The sequence below is a fragment of the Rhea pennata genome, chromosome 1 (genome assembly GCF_028389875.1).
Source record: "Rhea pennata isolate bPtePen1 chromosome 1, bPtePen1.pri, whole genome shotgun sequence".
NCBI lineage: Eukaryota > Metazoa > Chordata > Aves > Rheiformes > Rheidae > Rhea > Rhea pennata.
Genome location: NC_084663.1, coordinates 138,815,219 through 138,832,224, shown reverse-complemented (window position 1 = coordinate 138,832,224; position 17,006 = coordinate 138,815,219). Strand labels below are relative to the sequence as shown.

Here is a 17,006-nt window from a genome sequence, read left to right as displayed (position 1 = left end):
TGAAGCAGTGAATCCCAGTCTCAGACAAGTGCCTAATGGCTACAGGAAAGCACATAAATCTGTGAAAGAGGCACATAACTTTCCTTAGTCCTTGTAGAGGGAATTTAATACCTAACTAGCATTTGAGAATTACATTCCAGGAGTTGGATGGCTAAAATACTCATTTGGTTACTGTATCCTTAGAAGATGCTATAAGCATGACTGTACTGAGTATTACTCCATCTACTTTTCAGCCTATCTTTTCCAAATAAAATTATTTTTCTGAATAAAATCAGTAAATATGGTAGTGAGCAAAACTTTTCCAATTTAGAAAAAGACTTTTATTTTCAATTACTTAAATAACTGCTTTTCATTTTGAAGCTGTATATAGATTTTGTATGTTTCCAACACTACAGTAATTTCTCTTTGCGTGAGCTAAAAGAAACAGAGGATCCTGGGCTGTACGAACAGGAGCACGGGTGGCTGGTAGAAGGAGGTGATTATCCCCCCCTTTACACAGCACTCATTAGACCACTCGTTAGAGTGCTGTGTCCAGTTTGGGGCTTCCCAGTGCTGGAAAGGCATGGACAAACTGGAGTGAGCTCAGCAGAGGGTCCCCAAGACGGTGGAAGGGGCCTCACGAGGAAAGGCCAGGGGAGCTGGGCTTGCTCAGCCTGGGGAAGGGACGGCTTCGGGGGCACCAGGCAGCCCCCCAACACCTACAGGGAGCCAGAGACGGGCTCCTCACAGCCGTGCATGATGGGAGGGTGAGTTGGAAAGAGTGTGTTCAGGGAGAGTATAAGGATAGAAGTAGAAACTTTTTCCCTGTGAAGACAGTTGGGCAGTGGAGAGGTGCCCCCATGAGGCTGTGACGTCTCCATCCTTGGAGGTATTCGAGACCCAGCTTGACACAACCCTGAGCAGCCTGCTTGGACCTCAGGACTGGCCCTGCTTTGGTCAGGGGTTGGACTAGAGAGCTCCTAAGGCCCCTTTCCATCTCCTGTGACCCAAAATTCTACTGATGTTTAGTGGCTTACTGTTGTAATAGTAAATAAATGTGGATAGGTATTTTAACCCTTACGATCTAGCTTCCCTAGAGTCCCTCTTGGAGCAAAGGCCAAAAACTTAGGATTATTTTATTCTCTGAAGAAACGGTTCTTTTCTAGGAATTAAAACCTTTAAAAGTATCTTGAGCCCTGAATATGTGTATTTAAAGCTTCAGTTCTCTACATCTTGATTTTTTAAGCAGGGGAGTACGTTTTATTTAACTTGAGCTGGCTAATAACTATGTCATAATATATTAAAACCCTACTTGAGAAGTATTCAGCTGAAAAATTTTCATGAAAAATTTTGATTATGTCATGTCTGTCTCTGACTCCCCAAGGATTTTTACGTTCATCCTAGTTTCTAGGCTCTTTAGCTTATAAAAAGTAGGTTAAAAAATCTTTCCTCTTATTGTTGCCTTTTAATCTATAGACTTTGCTGTTCCTGTGAGGGCTGTATAGTACTTGACGACGCTGTTGCCAGAAATGTGATGCTTTATCTTTGTGTTTTACAGAAGATTAAGGTCTTCAAAAAAAAAAAAAATCCAGTGAGAACTGACAAATCACTCTTAAAATACAATCTCAGTGCATAAGGATACTTTGTAAGGTTTGTCTTTAAGAGGACTGCTCCATTTTCCTGCCATCCCCAAGTTGAAGGAAAGAGCAAAATACCATATTGAAATGTACCAGACTGCCAAAAGATGGAGAGGGAAAAAGGCACAAAACCCACCAGCAGTCTAGAAGGCAGGCTCGCGGTTTCTGCTCGTCGTTCGCCCATGGGTCAGTCACCATGATTTACCTTTCCTGTTCCACAGTGTACTATATTTACAGTATATACATCTTGGAACATTTTGTGTGTACCTTCAAACTTGCTGATTAGTGTGCTTGCAAAAATGGACTAATGCCCTCCAACAAGAGTAGAAGCACTAAGCTGTTCCTCCTAGCTACTGTCTTGCAAGTAAGACATAAGGCCAGAAAACATGAAATGACAGAGAGCCTCTGCCTAAGGAGTGATGGCCAATAATGACATACAAAGGAAGAGGGATGGATAAAAAGACAGATAATAGTGTGGTACAGCTTAGATTATCCTATTGGCTATGCTGTGCCTCGATTTTGCTTTGCTATGCTATGCATTGATAGCATACAGAGGAAAGTTTGCAAAAAGGAAAAGGAAAAAAATCCAAATCAAAATTTAATTCCTAATTGCACAATTCCCATGTATCTGAACTTGCTGCTTGAGGTAGTGTTCATGAGGTTGAGATTACTCGTTCATAATTCTTTTTATTGATTTTTAAAGAGAATTATTTTTAAAAGGCTTGTGTTATGGGATACGTATGGGAAGTTTCTAAATGAAATAGCTAGCAATGTGAATGCAGAAAAGTAATTTAGAAGTAAGCGTTTAGTTCAGTGGTTGCTTAGAAGTTTCTACAGCCATCCTTCTGAAGCAAAATATGTCCCTGCCATCCTTCTTCCTTCTAGCTTCCAAGAATAAAAGTAGTATGATACCTTCCATAAAATATATAGGCATGTAATGACATGTCCCCAAGAATAAAAAAACAAAAACAGATTTTCAGTAGGAACTAAGTATTGGAGGTATAAATATATAGCAGTGAAATATCCTTAATATATGTATGTATTTTTCTGTTGTTCTGATGCACTACACTGTATAATCCTTGTCCTTACAGCAGTTAACATTGACATTCCCTTAAGGTTATTCAAGAGAAAAGAATAACCTATTTATGGCCATAATTAATATATTTATAAATTGTTTGTAGAAAACTATGAGAGCTGCTGTAATAAAAGTTCAAAATAGTTTCCAGTATAATTTTGTGTTTTCACATACTCTGCATTTTCCAATTTGTTTTAGGCGATGCAATTTTCCATGTTGTGAGCCTGAAAAGTATTTTTTCTCTTTAACTCAGAATATAATGCTTTCAGCTATTTGGGAGTTACAGGCAAATGGGAAAAATACTTTTTTGCTTTGTGTAATAATAATAATAATAAAAATAAAGAAAATCCTTAGCCACACTTTTAACAATACTACAGGGAAAACAACTTAAGGTTGAAATAAGTGGTAAGATCTATTGCCTTTGCTTGCTCTGAGGAAAAATTAAAGTTATAAATGATGGAAAAATAACATCAAACTGTTCCCAGTAACATCTGCTAAGCTTATTAGCTGAGGCTAATAAAAACCCACCCCCTAAACGACGTCACCACACATTCCCTCTGCCTGAGGCTATCCCGACTTGAACTAACTACCAGGCGGTGCCCCTTGGCTTGTCTCTAGCTCTCGTTCCTGTGACCCAGCTTGGGCTGGCTCCAAGCTGCCTTGGTCACCTTCGTCCTTGACATGAGTAACACTGGTGCCTGTGGTGGCTACTACTCTACTGCTCTCTGCAGCCGTGCAGGGCTGGCCTGCATGGCTAAAAAAGCTTCAGAGTGAGTTTTCTTTTTCTTCTTTCTTTCTTTCTTTCTTTCTTTCTTTCTTTCTCTCTCTCTCTCTCTCTCTCTCTTTTTTTTTTTTTTTCCACAGCACAAGACTCCTGTTGTTTTACAGCCTCTTGGAGGCAGAGCTTTGGTAAGGCCAAGGTTTGGCTTTGTCGCACAAGTTGTAGGCGCAGTCGTGAGAAAGCGCCAGAATGGCTTTTCTACCTGCTCTGTCCTCTAACTGTTCCTCTAGCAAGCAGTCCTGAAAGATACTAAAATAACATGACATTCAAATGCACACAAAATTGAAGGTCAAGATTTCACTGAATGTTTGGGCCTTGCGAGAAAGAAGAAGTAAAACACAAACCTACAGGCATCTGGACAAACAGGCCCCTAGGCACAGTGTCGTTACTGCGTTTGCATTACCACTACAGTCTGCCCATGGCCTCTAGAGTGTTTCCTGTACACTGGAGATCGGGAACAAAGCCATATAATAAGAGACTTAGTTTATGGGTATTAAGACGTCTCCAACCCCTTAAGTTTACATGAGTGTGCGTCAGCTCACTAGTCTTGCAGTGTTTACATGACATGCCTGCCGTGCCTCTCCGTAACGTGTTGCATAGTGAAGATGCATCTCCCTGTAGCTGGCACTAATACGATTCCAACCAGTAAACTGACGGCAGCGTGTGTTTTCAAATTAGGATGTGCGGCAGATGTTATAGGAGGCAGTTCTTGTAAGAAACATCGTAAAAATCACTCATGAGTGTTATATCCTTATCTCCTTCTTGCAAAATAAGAGGAACAAGCAAAAAACAGCCTGAATGCAGCCTGATGTTTAAACCACTCAGCTGGAATGGGAAAAAAATCAGGATTTTGGCCCCTGCTTTAGGAGTTGTGCCATTTTGCACAGCAAAGTTGCTGGATAAAAATCAGAAAAAGTCTAAAAAGCATTATCCACATATTCCATCTTTCAAGCAAGGTATTCAGGCTTTCTCTCACTTGTTGTCCTTCCAGGCCAATGGCTCTTGTGTTCTTTGTTATGGACTTACCTCATATAAAATAGGCATCATGCCTGCTAATCCCATCTGCCTGCTAATCCCATCTGGCTCTGCGCCTTTATGGCAGTGATTTTTCCTTTTCTGTCTGAGCCACAGGGTGTCACCTCACCAGCAAATGTGTTGCTGGACACTGGACCTTGGCCTGTCTCGTCACAGTTGGATGTCTGCTTAGGTCCATACTGAAAGGCAAGCTTAGGTCTCAAATACACTAAGACTTCATTTTGAGTTATCTTAGTTGTTCAGCTGCAAAATAAATTGTGCATTATTATATATTGAAGGAGGGGTGGGTTTATGCTAAGAATTCAGCTGTGGTATTTTGCTCACATCCGTGGTTGCAGAGAGAAAATGAAGCAATCAGACAAGTACAACTTGTTCTGATAGGAACTCATCCCATAATATTCCATAAATATGGAGCACAAATGAAAAAAATTAACTGCTGATGTTCACTTTTTTTAAAAAAAAAGTTTTAGTAAATCGAGTTAAATCCAGGTAAACTGAGTCAAAAGTTAACTGTAAGATAGATAACTGTATGTCTTGCCAAAAATCAGGAAATGCAAATATTGATGCTATAATTACAATAGTTAACAAAGTAATTTTTCCATTTTTAAAAAAGTTGCAGTCTTTCTTGACTTTTTTGGACTCTATTATTTTGTCACTCTGCTTGTAAGATTTAAAAGATATTTTTTGTTGCATTATATACTTGGGAATGCACATGCGCAAGCTCTGGTAACTACGCAATCAGGTGATTGTGTATTTTGTTCCGATTCATTTGAAATGAGTGGATGCACTCACTTGTCCCCCAGTTTGTCCAAATCAACATTTCTTTGCAAACATAAGGCAGTAAGTAGATGAATGAACACTTCGTGCTCATGGGAGGAAAGAAAAATCTTAATTTTATTTAATGGCAACATTCCTAATTGATTGTAGTTGTTCCAAGAGTCATGAAATATCTTGATTCTCAAACTATATCCTATACTATGTTTTGATTTCTTAAGCCTCTGTCATTCTATTTTTTTTTTTTTTAATATTATTTTTATTTTTAAACAGTAATTTCATTTTCAGGCTCTAAAACTACCATACCTTTAGTCTTCCATCAATCTTATTTTGGGCTTGCTAGAGCTTTCCATATAGTACACAGTGTAAGTATTATTTTTGTCTATTAAAAAAAAGAGAAGAAATACAATGGAAGTTGCCTCTTCTTGGGACTAGGCTATAAAAGAGGTATGACACATTTGCACTAGTTAAGAAGTGTGGTTGGTTTTGTGCCAAAAAGGAAAGAATGATAAAGGAAAACGCATTTCATTCTACAGCAAAGGGAGTTGGGAAAGATCCACTTGAACTTTTAGAACTGAAATACTGAAGGCTGGTATAAATAAACTTACATAAGTAAACCAGCTAAGAACTGAAAAATAACCTGATCAAACTAAGAGATTATGAATGTGAAACAGTTGATAGACAGTTTTGTGTCTTTTGATCTGGAAGCTAGATTGCTGGGAATTTGGTGACAAAAGGCTTGTCTTTTGTTGACGGTTACTTATTTTGTGCTGGAAATTGTTGGTTAGTTGAAAAAAGTTTGAAAAGCACTTAGAAAATGCTAGAATATAGCTTGTTGCCATTTTGTGAATAAATGGTTCTGGATTTGATTCCAAATGGCTTTTCAGTTTGAAATGTAATTTATAGTTTTTTAAAAAATCTGCAATTAATCACCAAAATGCTTTTCCTGTCCTGGAAAAAAATGTAAATAAAAACAAAACCATCCAGGATTATATCAAAACTAAAAAAAAAAAAAATCTAATAAAAGTATTGGTAAAAAATAGCTTGGTAAAATATTATTTAAAAAACACATTACTGGACATCATTTCAAAATGTTTATTTTTATTTCAGTATAGGTGTTACATTCTTAAAAAGAATAAGTACAATAGACACAGTTACCCTTTTTTCTTAAAGAAAAAAAAGTTTCATTTGTTCAAAGCACATCTTTATCAGTATTCCAGTGACCTTCTTCCTGAACTCAGTTTTTATTTTATTTTGATGGACCTTTTCCTTTAGATGAGAATCACATTTCACATTTTGTCAGATTTGCCCACACAGCATTTGATTTGTCAAGAGTGACCTCTTCAAGGCAGAACTGCCAGTTCATTAATCATCACCACGTGCATCTAATGCGCATTCCTTCCACTGCCTCTTTCTTCAATTGGCAGTGGATTCTGAACTCTGATATACTAGAATTCAGTGATTAATTGTATGAGATATCCTAACATGTCAGTGTCAGAGCTAGAGCTTGTTTATATCTGTACAGTTTTTGCCGGACACCTCAGCTAGAGATGCAGTTGTTACTTCTTTTCATAAGAAGGTGGTCTTTAGGCAGCAGTGAGACTGATGATGAGCTGACACTTCTGGAGTTTGCTTTGTTTTTGTGTGGTATTTTAAAAATCAACAGAAGGTCACTATAAATAAATATTGCTAGACTTGAAAAAGAAAGAAAGAAAAAAATAAAAGAATCATCCTTTACATTTGGCTGTTCAGGTTTTCAGGTTTTCTGGCAAGCCTGTTGCCTTTTCTCTTTGAGGTCTCTGTCCTAATTGAGCCACTATAAAGGTCAGTGATGGAGCTCTTAAGTGAGGCAGCACATCGTCGTACAGAGCACTACCACTGATTCTTCTTTGCAGAGATTACCCAGTTCTTCAAAATCTCAACTTTTATTTCAAAACAAAAAGCAAGTTGGATGTTAGCTCAGTGAAGAAAACCTAAGAAATATTAAAATATTAAAATATTTTAATATTTTAATTATTATTATTTATTATTATATTATTTTAAATTTAAAATATTAAAGAAATATTAATACAGTGTAAGGCAAGTAAAGACTCCAGTGAGCATTAGTCAAGAGCCTAGTACCATAGCTCCAAGGGGTTTGAATTGCCTTGTTTTTGCCATTCAGATGAGCTGTGAAAGACAGCAGTTAGCTGTTTAACTCCCCATGAAGGAAGGCGGGGGTGGCGCAGTGCACAGCTCACCGAGTAGCATTTTGATTTGGAGTCTAAAGCGGATGACCTCTAGAAGGGGTAGCTGTTTATATTTTGGAGGTTGCTTTTCCTAAAGCAAGAAGGTGTCAAGTTCAAGCCTCGCAAAGGAGGAGTCTAGAGGGCATGAATGTCCAAACCATATTTTGAACAGGGTATTATTTTGGTGACTCGCATTGGCGGAGTTTGGGAAGCATCACCTTGTATGCTGCGTACCTTGTAATCAACAGGACTGTCATTCGGCGTTCCCTCGTCAGGGTGCTTGCAACGAGAAGATGTTTTACATCTTGCAGCTTCTAGAAATGGCAGCAGAGACTCCAAGGGGAGAAGGGGCCAAGTGTACTCTGCTCCTCTCTAAAAGTTCTATTTTGGCATTTTGGGAAACATTGAAATTCCTTCTCAAAAAGAGACAGCTGGAATAGAAGACAGGCCTGAAGAATGCAGTGGTGTGGGCTACGTAGTTCTTCTTAGGCTTTGCTGAAAAGCTGCTGATTGATGACTGTGTTCTGACTCTATGGTAAGACACAGCCTTAAAGTACGGAAGTGCAGGGCTCAGAAAGTGTCTGCTGAAATTATTTTTCAACAAAAAATAGTGAGGTTAACAAAGCAGCTCCTTCTTTGAGAAATGGTTTCTGGCTTTGGGATATGTTGTTTCTCACTGAACTATAGAGCGCATGGAAAACAGTAATATAGTGGTTTGGCTATGTTGTTACAGTGCCTTCCCAAAGGAATAGTTCAATTTGTCTCATGTTCACATTCTCTTCTATACGATGGGGAGACTCCACTGGCTCCTCAAAGATGTAGCTTAATGCATGGAGCCATCGTGGATAAGAGAATAGGAGAATGAGTACATCAACTCTGGTTCCCATGCAGCAGTGCATTGATTTGGAAACATTAAATATTTGAACTTTCCGAAATGTTTTTATTTTTATGAGCCCTCTCATAAAAAGTTTTGCCTGTTTTCTCCCTTTTTTTTTCTGCTTTTTTCTGTTTGTCATTAAAACTTCTCTTAGGAAAAGACATTTCAACCTAAACTTGTCAAATAAGTAGGTAAGTAGTACAGCCCCTCCAGGAGATAAAAGTAAGTTGGGTTTTTTTAATAGTAATGACGAAAAGCATCCTCCAAAAAGCTGAAGACTGCTCAGTATTCAATAATGCAGACTGGAGCTTGCAGATTTTTTTCGGGAGGTAATACGAGGACCAGGATTACTGTAAGGAGAGCCAGAAGTAGAAATAAGAAGCTTCTGTTTAGGTGTTTTCTCTAAATGGCTAGCCTGTTTCTGTCTTGCTGAAAGGAAGATTGCCTGGTGACTCCCACTCTCTGCGGATGGCAATGCTGTTTCAAGTAGCAAATGTAAACTCCTTTCCTGAGGCGGCCTCTGCTGTAGCTATGGAGAGCCCTGTGAGTATGGTTTAGAAGAGAGGGAGAGGAGCTGCCTCTTTTGATGCTCTTCCAAAGTTTAAAAAGTGGTTTTCCTTTGATTCTTCAGTCACATCTCCCTTATTTGTGTTAAGACAGTGCCAAGAAAAGCAATCATTTTATGTGAATAGGGAGTGTGATGCAAATAAACTAGTCATGACTGACCTGGCTAGGGCTGTGCAGAAGCTCAGCTATACCCTAGGCTGCTTTCTCCAGAGTCACTTGGAGGGCCCATTAACAAGATCTCTAGTGCTCCGGAAAGGTTGATTTTGAGAACAGTACTATGTCAGTGTATGGAGCCAAATCAAGTCCAGTGCTGTACTCAAGGAAATAAGCTTCCCTGGGTTCCTAGAGCACAGGGGAGCGTACTGCAGAGGTAGCTTTGCTGGAGCCAGCTCTAATCCAACTGAATGAGTTAGTTCGGCAAAAGCCAAGCAGTCCTAGAAGCAGAACAGCGGTAGTGCACCTGAGCTAATAACCCATCTTTCTACCTCTGCATGTGAAACATGGCTGCAAGCCTATCCCTGCAGAATGGAGAGTTGAGTATATATTTAAAAGAGTTAAATTTAATTTTGCATGATCTTTGCGGGATCTTAGGAACCTATCCACTGAGCAGTTTTGAATGTTTGGGGTCCACAGTACTTTGGGAAATCCATAGCCTTAGTAGGCTATGCTCACAAGTTCAGACATTCCTAAATATCTGCAGGATTGTAGCCCAAAATATTAAGTCATAGTTGAAGCAAATAGAACTTTCTATTATGTATAATCAGGTTCAGGAAAAAATGTTTCAAGTAAAGAAAGCTGGAACATGTGTTTGAATGCTTTCTATAAATCTGGTCGAGGATGTCAAGAGTGCACATGTTATTGCTGGTTGAAGTGTGAAATGTCTCCAAAAACACATCAGCATTGTCTCTAAATTACTCCCTAATTAAAAAAAAAAAAAAAAAAAAAAAAAGTATTAATCTAGCTAATATGAGTCTTCAGGAGACTATCAGTTAGCAGAAATAATTATATCACAATGATAACTAAAGGTTTTTCGAGCCTTCTACAGAAGTTTACATTTTTAGATTAGAAATATTGAGGGGAAGGCTAGTTGTGAGTTCCTTATGAATCAGACTTAGAGATACACAGGAGATAAGTATGTTTCTGTCCTTCCCACTATGTTTTCTTTAGTCTCCTTTATTTGGGGTGTTTATCTGTCCGGAAGAAGGAAATCAGATTGTTAATGAAATTGAGCATGGTCTTCCGCTGCTCCGCCAAATTTCTAATGAATAGATTTCTCTGGGTCAAAGCCAAGATCTCTGGATCATTACGGATGGTTAAAAGCTTTACGGTTGTGTATCTGATTGCTACACAGGCATCTGTGGGAGGGAAGAAACCTTAAATGTATGAGTGGGGATCATCTGGTTATTTATGGCATGGTAACAATGTGTATAAAGATATGATCCGACACATATGTCAAAGTAATTCCTGTTCACTGACTTCAGGGAAAATGCATTGTAAATCCAGCTACTCCGTGTGTTTGGGATTCTGATACAAAGGTAGCTGCTCTAGAGGTTTCTCTGTGGCTGTCAAACTATTTATTTTGCAGTCAGGCTGATTTTCACTGGTTTTAAATCTTTTAAGAGAAGTCTTCTTTAAAAAAACAAACAGAAAAAGGCACTCCTTCTTTCCCTCCCCCTTCTCAAAGCAATGCTCTCTATTTGGGAAATACCACGTTCATGTCTTAAATTAGCAAGATGCATCCAGGAACTGCATCTATAATTTCTTGATAATTTTTTATTAATACGGTTCATTTTACCACAAACTGCGTCATTGATGAAATTGAACTTTTGTAAGAAGTTTCAACTTTACCAACTTTCCTACCACCAAATACTGAAACTGCTATTCTAAAAATATTTTTTAAGAAGTTATATCAGGTATTTTTTAAGCCTTTAGCTGTCAAAGTTTCTTTATTTATTGTTATCATGACTGCAGTAATGGTAAGAGTATATTTTAAGCACTCAAACAGATAGAGATAAAAATGGCCATGACTGTTGCCATGACCGTCTTTTTTGTTCATTGCACGGTGATGATGATGCAAAAAGAGGCATGGTGAATTATTAATTATTCAGAAACAAGTCTGTTTACCTAGAAGAGGTATGTATAAAGTTGCATTTAAAAGTTAGCCCCCTTTAAGGAGCGTCTTCATTGCGTTTTGTAAGAAGTGCTGTCTTTCCCATGCGTTCTCGGTGTGAAATCTGAAAAGCCATGCAAACAACTTTTCTGTGTCAGGGGCAGATTCCCCCAGCGACGCCTTAGCCCCACTGTGACTTGAGCTGGGCAAGGAGTGGAAGGAGCGTAGCCAGCGTCGGCATCCGTGCGGCTGCCCGGCCATGCGGCTTGGCCGGTCCCCCTTGCAGCCTTGGGCACCACTTTCTCTCTTCTTTCGGCATCCTTCCCCTGCGTGCTTGTCATGTCCCTATATGTACTCTGTTAGCCTCATTTCTTTGACTTGGTGCAGTGGTCTTTCCTCTTGCAGGATCCCTTGAGTTTAAAAGGTAGATCTGTCCCATATCCAAAGCAACTTAGTAACTGAGCTCCTTACAGATGTCAGTGCTTTCAATCTCCTGATTCTGTAGTAGAGAAATTTCGGCCACTTTACATGTGAGGAATGGAAAAGAGACTAAATGACTTTCCAGAGACTTGCATGGTATGGTGACAGAACTGGATGTTGAATGCAGCTGATGTTGTCTTTATCCAGGACCTTAACAGAAGGGTGACGATTTTTCCAAAGTAGATGAGATTTTCCCAACTGAGAATGCAAGATTTTCAATATTTTCTATATTCTCGTTTTCCATGAAGTACAAACTATAATAATATGGACTAGAATACTTGAGAAAGATGACTCCCAAATTAGGAAGGCATGGGTTGCTATGGAAAAATGGCATCTAAGCCATTGGTGAAATATAGCAGTACAGTAGAATAAAAGGCATAGCAGGGTTCGAAAGACCTCCATTTACATAAATATGCAGAGACATCTGTTACAGTCATGAGTGACCTGCTGGTTTAAATCATCAGCAGGGGAAACTTGTAGTCGATCAGTAGTGCCTGCAGTAGCAGGTGCTACTTTAGGCAACAGGAATTACTGAAGAGGTTTTTGATGAACAAAGACCTCTCTACTTGCCAAGAAGAGACATACGGAAAATTGAAACAAACAGCATACGCCTATGATGTTTCATTTATAATACACAACAAGATTGTAGTGTACACTTCTATGTCCAAATCTTTACATGATTAGTAATAGATATGTTGTAGCTGATGAAGATGTAGAATTTATGTCTGAAAAATACTTACGTCTTTTAAAACCAAACTACTTGAATCAGATTCCCAAAAAGGAAATGAATTATTGTCAGGATTTAATGGAAAATGTTCCAGGGAAATTTATCATCTAAAATACAATATGTTGTGTATTATCACAGTATATGCCCAAAGTAGTAATACAAAACTGTCATCCTAAAGGTTATGATTACATAAGTGAATAATTGAAGTTTAATTCTTGATCATCATTAATCACCAAAGACATTATAACATTTTAACTTTTTATAATGCCAGGATATTTGTATTCCTTATTAGCACAAGGTATATTGCATTATTTCACACACACATACCACTGTAATAAAATTTGTAATTTCACCTTAAATGTAGATTTGTTTCTATTTATGGGAACTTTCTTAAGTTCTCTTTATAACATATAAAGGAATAATCTGTCTTTTAAGTAGATGAACTACTGGACAGAAGACTGGATTACAAATCTGGGGATAGAAAATATATGTGACAGTAATTGGCAGCAGTTCTGATTAGAAAATATTCAAGCAGTAAAGACTAGTGTCCAAAGAACCTGTAATGAAGCCATGTAAGCAAAAGAAATAAAATTTGAAAGGGCTTTCAAGGTTTAAAATGTTCTCTCTCCCTCTGACGCTCTCTCTATATGAAGTATTACTCTTTAATTAGAATAAATATATTATAGCTTGAGTACTTGATTCACAATATTTATCGGGTACCTCACATGGGGACGTAAGAGCTCTTATAAATATAACCTTTAAATACCTTAATAACTCCCACCTCTATTTTGATAAAAAAAATTAATAATGAAGCAAGATAAAACAAAATCTGTTCTTTTCTTTCCCTTTGAACAGAGCGTGGATCATACTTCTCGTAAACCTCATCATATTGAGGTTGGGCTAAGATGAGCATAACCAGTGACGAAGTGAATTTCTTGGTGTATCGCTATCTCCAGGAATCGGGTAAATTGCCTGTCTTTCATCACAGCTCCAGGTCATAGATAAAGTGGGGGAATTTGGCTTTTTGCATGGTGTTGCTTTAGGAATGTCATATTGAGTGATTTAGACTGATATACACAGACTAAATATTTCTTTAACAAATCCGTATTTCTTTGAAATCATAGTCTTGATCATAATAGAAGTGCAAACACAACACAGGTACAAAGTAAACAGTGCAGTTAGGCAAAACAGGAAAATAACATTATATTAACAAATGTTTTTATAGAGTTATATCATCTTGGCCAAAGGGTTTTTTTTTTGGCAGCACTGACACAAGCACATTGATTCTGTGTCTCTTTTTCTTAGCTACTTGTAACATTTCTGTCAGGTACTTATTAAGTAAAGAGGGATTTTCTCCAAATACCTTTTACATTAGCTGTATGAAGTTGAGCTCCTAAATGGAATATTGGGTGCAAATATCTTATGTTTTAGAATTTAATCAAGATAATTATGTATTGTGAACTGTGCAAGTGACATCTCTTTTTGGTGTCAATATAGCTCTGTCTCACTATCACTTCCATTGCTGTTTTCATCCCCAAAACAAGAATGTCTTTCAGAGAGCCCTTCCTTTCAGAAATAAAGTTTCATCTTTTATTCAAAACAATATTAAAAATGAAACATAAAATTTACAGTATACTTTGTTTTCCAAGTCTTGAATTCACTTTCTGACTGCAAGTAGTAGACATTCTGTTCATTAGTGGAAAATGCTCTGTTAATGCAGAGGTGAGAGGGGATCAGAAATATTGGCAATAGATTTATAGTCTGAAACCCAGTAGGACTGGCTCTGTGCCATGGGTTGGTGAAAGTAGAATTGGCTAAAAATCTTGGTGTTTCACATTCTGGAAGACAAAGGTATACATTTTTGTGAAAAATACACCTCTTATTTAAGCCAGCTTCAGAATTAGCCCTCCAGACTAGGGAGACGTCTTGAATAGAGGACCAAAAATCCAGCAGGTAGATGATAGTAGGTCAGCCTACTTCTGTTCAACTAATGAGCCGTAGATATGGGTTCCTTGGATATATTGTTTTGATTTGTTTCTTCTCCTTCCAAGGCTATTTCAATCCCAGGAGCTCAAATCCTTATGCAAGGAATTTCCACTGAACTTCAAAGGAAGATTTATTACAGTTTTTCAGGATTTGGTCTTTTAAAACATTTCTTTGAGAGTACAGTGCTGGCCTGTGCTAGTAGCTGTTTTCTCAGATTGTATTCTTCTCTCTAATAACAAAGCTTTTCAAAAAATGGTCTGGCTCTTGCATGCAATCTGATAAAGGAAAGATAGGAACTAAGAAAAACAAAATTTCGTGCATAAGTTGTTAATTTTTTAAAATAAACTATTGAGTACCATACTGGAAAATGCTTTTGAACATTAAAGTGATGCACAGATGGACATTATCAGAGGCTTGAAGAATCCTGAAATTGGTTTACATTGTTATATTTGTATTGTAAGAGATTCTACACAACACTGTATTAATACAGTAACTTTTCCTGATGAAAAAAAAGAAACAAAGAAAACTGTCTTTTATATTCCTTTTAATACAGTAATAAGGTAAATTAGTGTTGTGTAGTGATTCAGAAGGGGGCTTTGCAAAGTCAGTCAAGACCAGAGGTATCAGCCAAATGTGAAGAAAAAGTTCTTTTATGTAACACCCTCTCCCACAGGCAAAGAATATTTTTGGAGCGAACTTCACACACAAATTTTCATTGTAATTGCAAGTTTTACTGCTCTTTTTTCTTATATAGTAAGTGTCATTTTTTTTTTTCATTTAATCCACTCAGAGATAAAGATATTCAAAAGTGTATTGTGTTTCCACTGGTTTTGCCATATTTTAGCCCTATATAAACTGATAAGTGAATAGAGGAGAAATTGGGGTTAAATATTTGAAGAAATATTCAAAAATGCTTCAAACTGAGCATATTAAAACTGAGATACTAGGTACTGGTTTATTAGATGTACCTAACAGTTGGCAAGTAATTCCATTCAGCAAATGAGAACTATAAGCAATGATGAATTCACCAATCTCTTTAAAAGGCATCTTACACTTTGTTTGATCTTCTTCCATACTCTCACTGTTTTTGTATAGAGATTGCTGTATCTGTATTTTCACATAAGGTAGGGTAACAAGACAGAAGTTGTTATATATATATGAAAGGTGTTAAATCAATAGCTTCAAAAATAATGTATGACAAATATAGAGGGCTAGTGTTTATTTTAAATTAAAGTTCAAACACCTACAGTTTAAGGAGTTTGCTGAAACAGGGATTGTTAGATTGACTGTATATTAACGTCAGCTGATGCCAAAGCTTTTAAAAATTTTATCAAGCATGACCATAAGAATTGCTTACAAAACCTTACACATATTCAGTTTTCCTTTTCAGCTATCTTTCTTTAATCTTCTCTAAAAATTCCAGGCTTTGACCATAAAGTACAGGAAAAAGGTGGGAGGAAGAAAAAAACAACAAAAGGAAATATGTATGATAAAACAACGGCATAAAAAGCAACCTATGCCTGCGACATTTCAAGTATTTTGCAGCTGTAAGGCATGGAAGCACTTGAGATTATTTAAAATATTACCATAGCAAAGATATTAATTGGTGCTTTGCATTTCATTATGAAAATGCTTGCAGGTCATTCTAATGACAGTTCAAATCTTCTAAAATTGAAGTTAGAAATGAAATTCAATAATTATATTTTCCTCCTTAATTCTCCCTCAGACCAGAAAAGTTGCACAGGAGAGTATTAATAGAGTTGAAATGTCTAAACCATTATTGTTGCTTTTTAACAAATCTTGGCGTACCAAGGGGAGTTCCAGTGAACTGGAAAAAACAAATGTTGCGCCAGAATTTTTAAAGGTTAAATAAGATGATCTAGGTAACCGTAGGTCAAGGGAAACCACTAGAAGGTTGAAACTAGATACCTCCAACAAAAAATTAAGAGATGACAACATAGCTAATACTAGCCAGCAAGCTTTAGTGGATAATGGGCTTGTTGAACAAACTTGATACTGTTTTTTGTGAGATTACAAGTTAAGTTGACAAGGATAACAGTAATACTCTTAGGCTACTAGATAACATTTACTTAGTCTTTTTGACTCTGTGGTCAAAAACAAACAAGAAAAGTAATACTATGTAAAATTAGTTTAACCAGAGTGGTCACATAGATTAAACACTGGCTAACAGGAGAATCTTGAAAAGTGATTGGAGATGGAGAATATTCATCTCAAAGCCTGTTTCCAGTGGGAACTCACAGGAATCTGTTCTTGGCCTGATACTGCTCAACAGCTTTATCAGTTACCTGGAAGGAAATACAAAATGATTCCTGAGTACATTTGCAGATGAAACGGAAAATGAAATGGATTAGTTACACAGCCTGATCTAGATTCAGACTGTGGGTACAGTCTGGATACAGGCTGTATGGTTTAATAGAACAAAATGTAGCCAGGGAGACAGTCTGTATCGCGTGCCCTGCTGCCTTGCTTGTCCTCGCTCGGGCTGTTGCCTCCTGTGAGTTCTGCAGCGCAAGGGCCCAGGTCAACACAGGGCTGGAGAAGGTGCCTGGTCCTCACTTTGGATAGGGACAACCTTTCAGTGTTAGGCAGTGCACTCAAATCCCTTCACACACACAGGACTTGGACAGGTTTGTGCTCTAATTAGCACAATAAAGAAAGAATTGCCTTCTTACATAGGTGCTGTCTCAGAGCTGATTTTTTGTCAGAAAAAAAGCAGTGCATCAGACATA

At 37.6% G+C, this 17,006-nt stretch overlaps 1 protein-coding gene across 7 annotated transcripts in view; it reads left to right on the top strand.

The window, feature by feature from the left end:
* Positions 1 to 17,006, top strand: part of TBL1X (transducin beta like 1 X-linked) — a 204,543-nt gene that overhangs the window by 133,250 nt on the left and 54,287 nt on the right. For 4 of the 7 annotated variants that reach the window (XM_062601277.1, XM_062601284.1, XM_062601270.1 and 1 more), the window contains one exon: positions 13,126 to 13,233. The exons of the other annotated variants lie outside the window; for them this stretch is intronic. In XM_062601277.1, coding sequence (XP_062457261.1) covers positions 13,176 to 13,233 — 58 coding nt within the window. In that variant the 5' untranslated portion in view covers positions 13,126 to 13,175. The remainder of the gene's footprint in view (positions 1 to 13,125; positions 13,234 to 17,006) is intronic. 7 annotated transcript variants of the gene reach the window in all.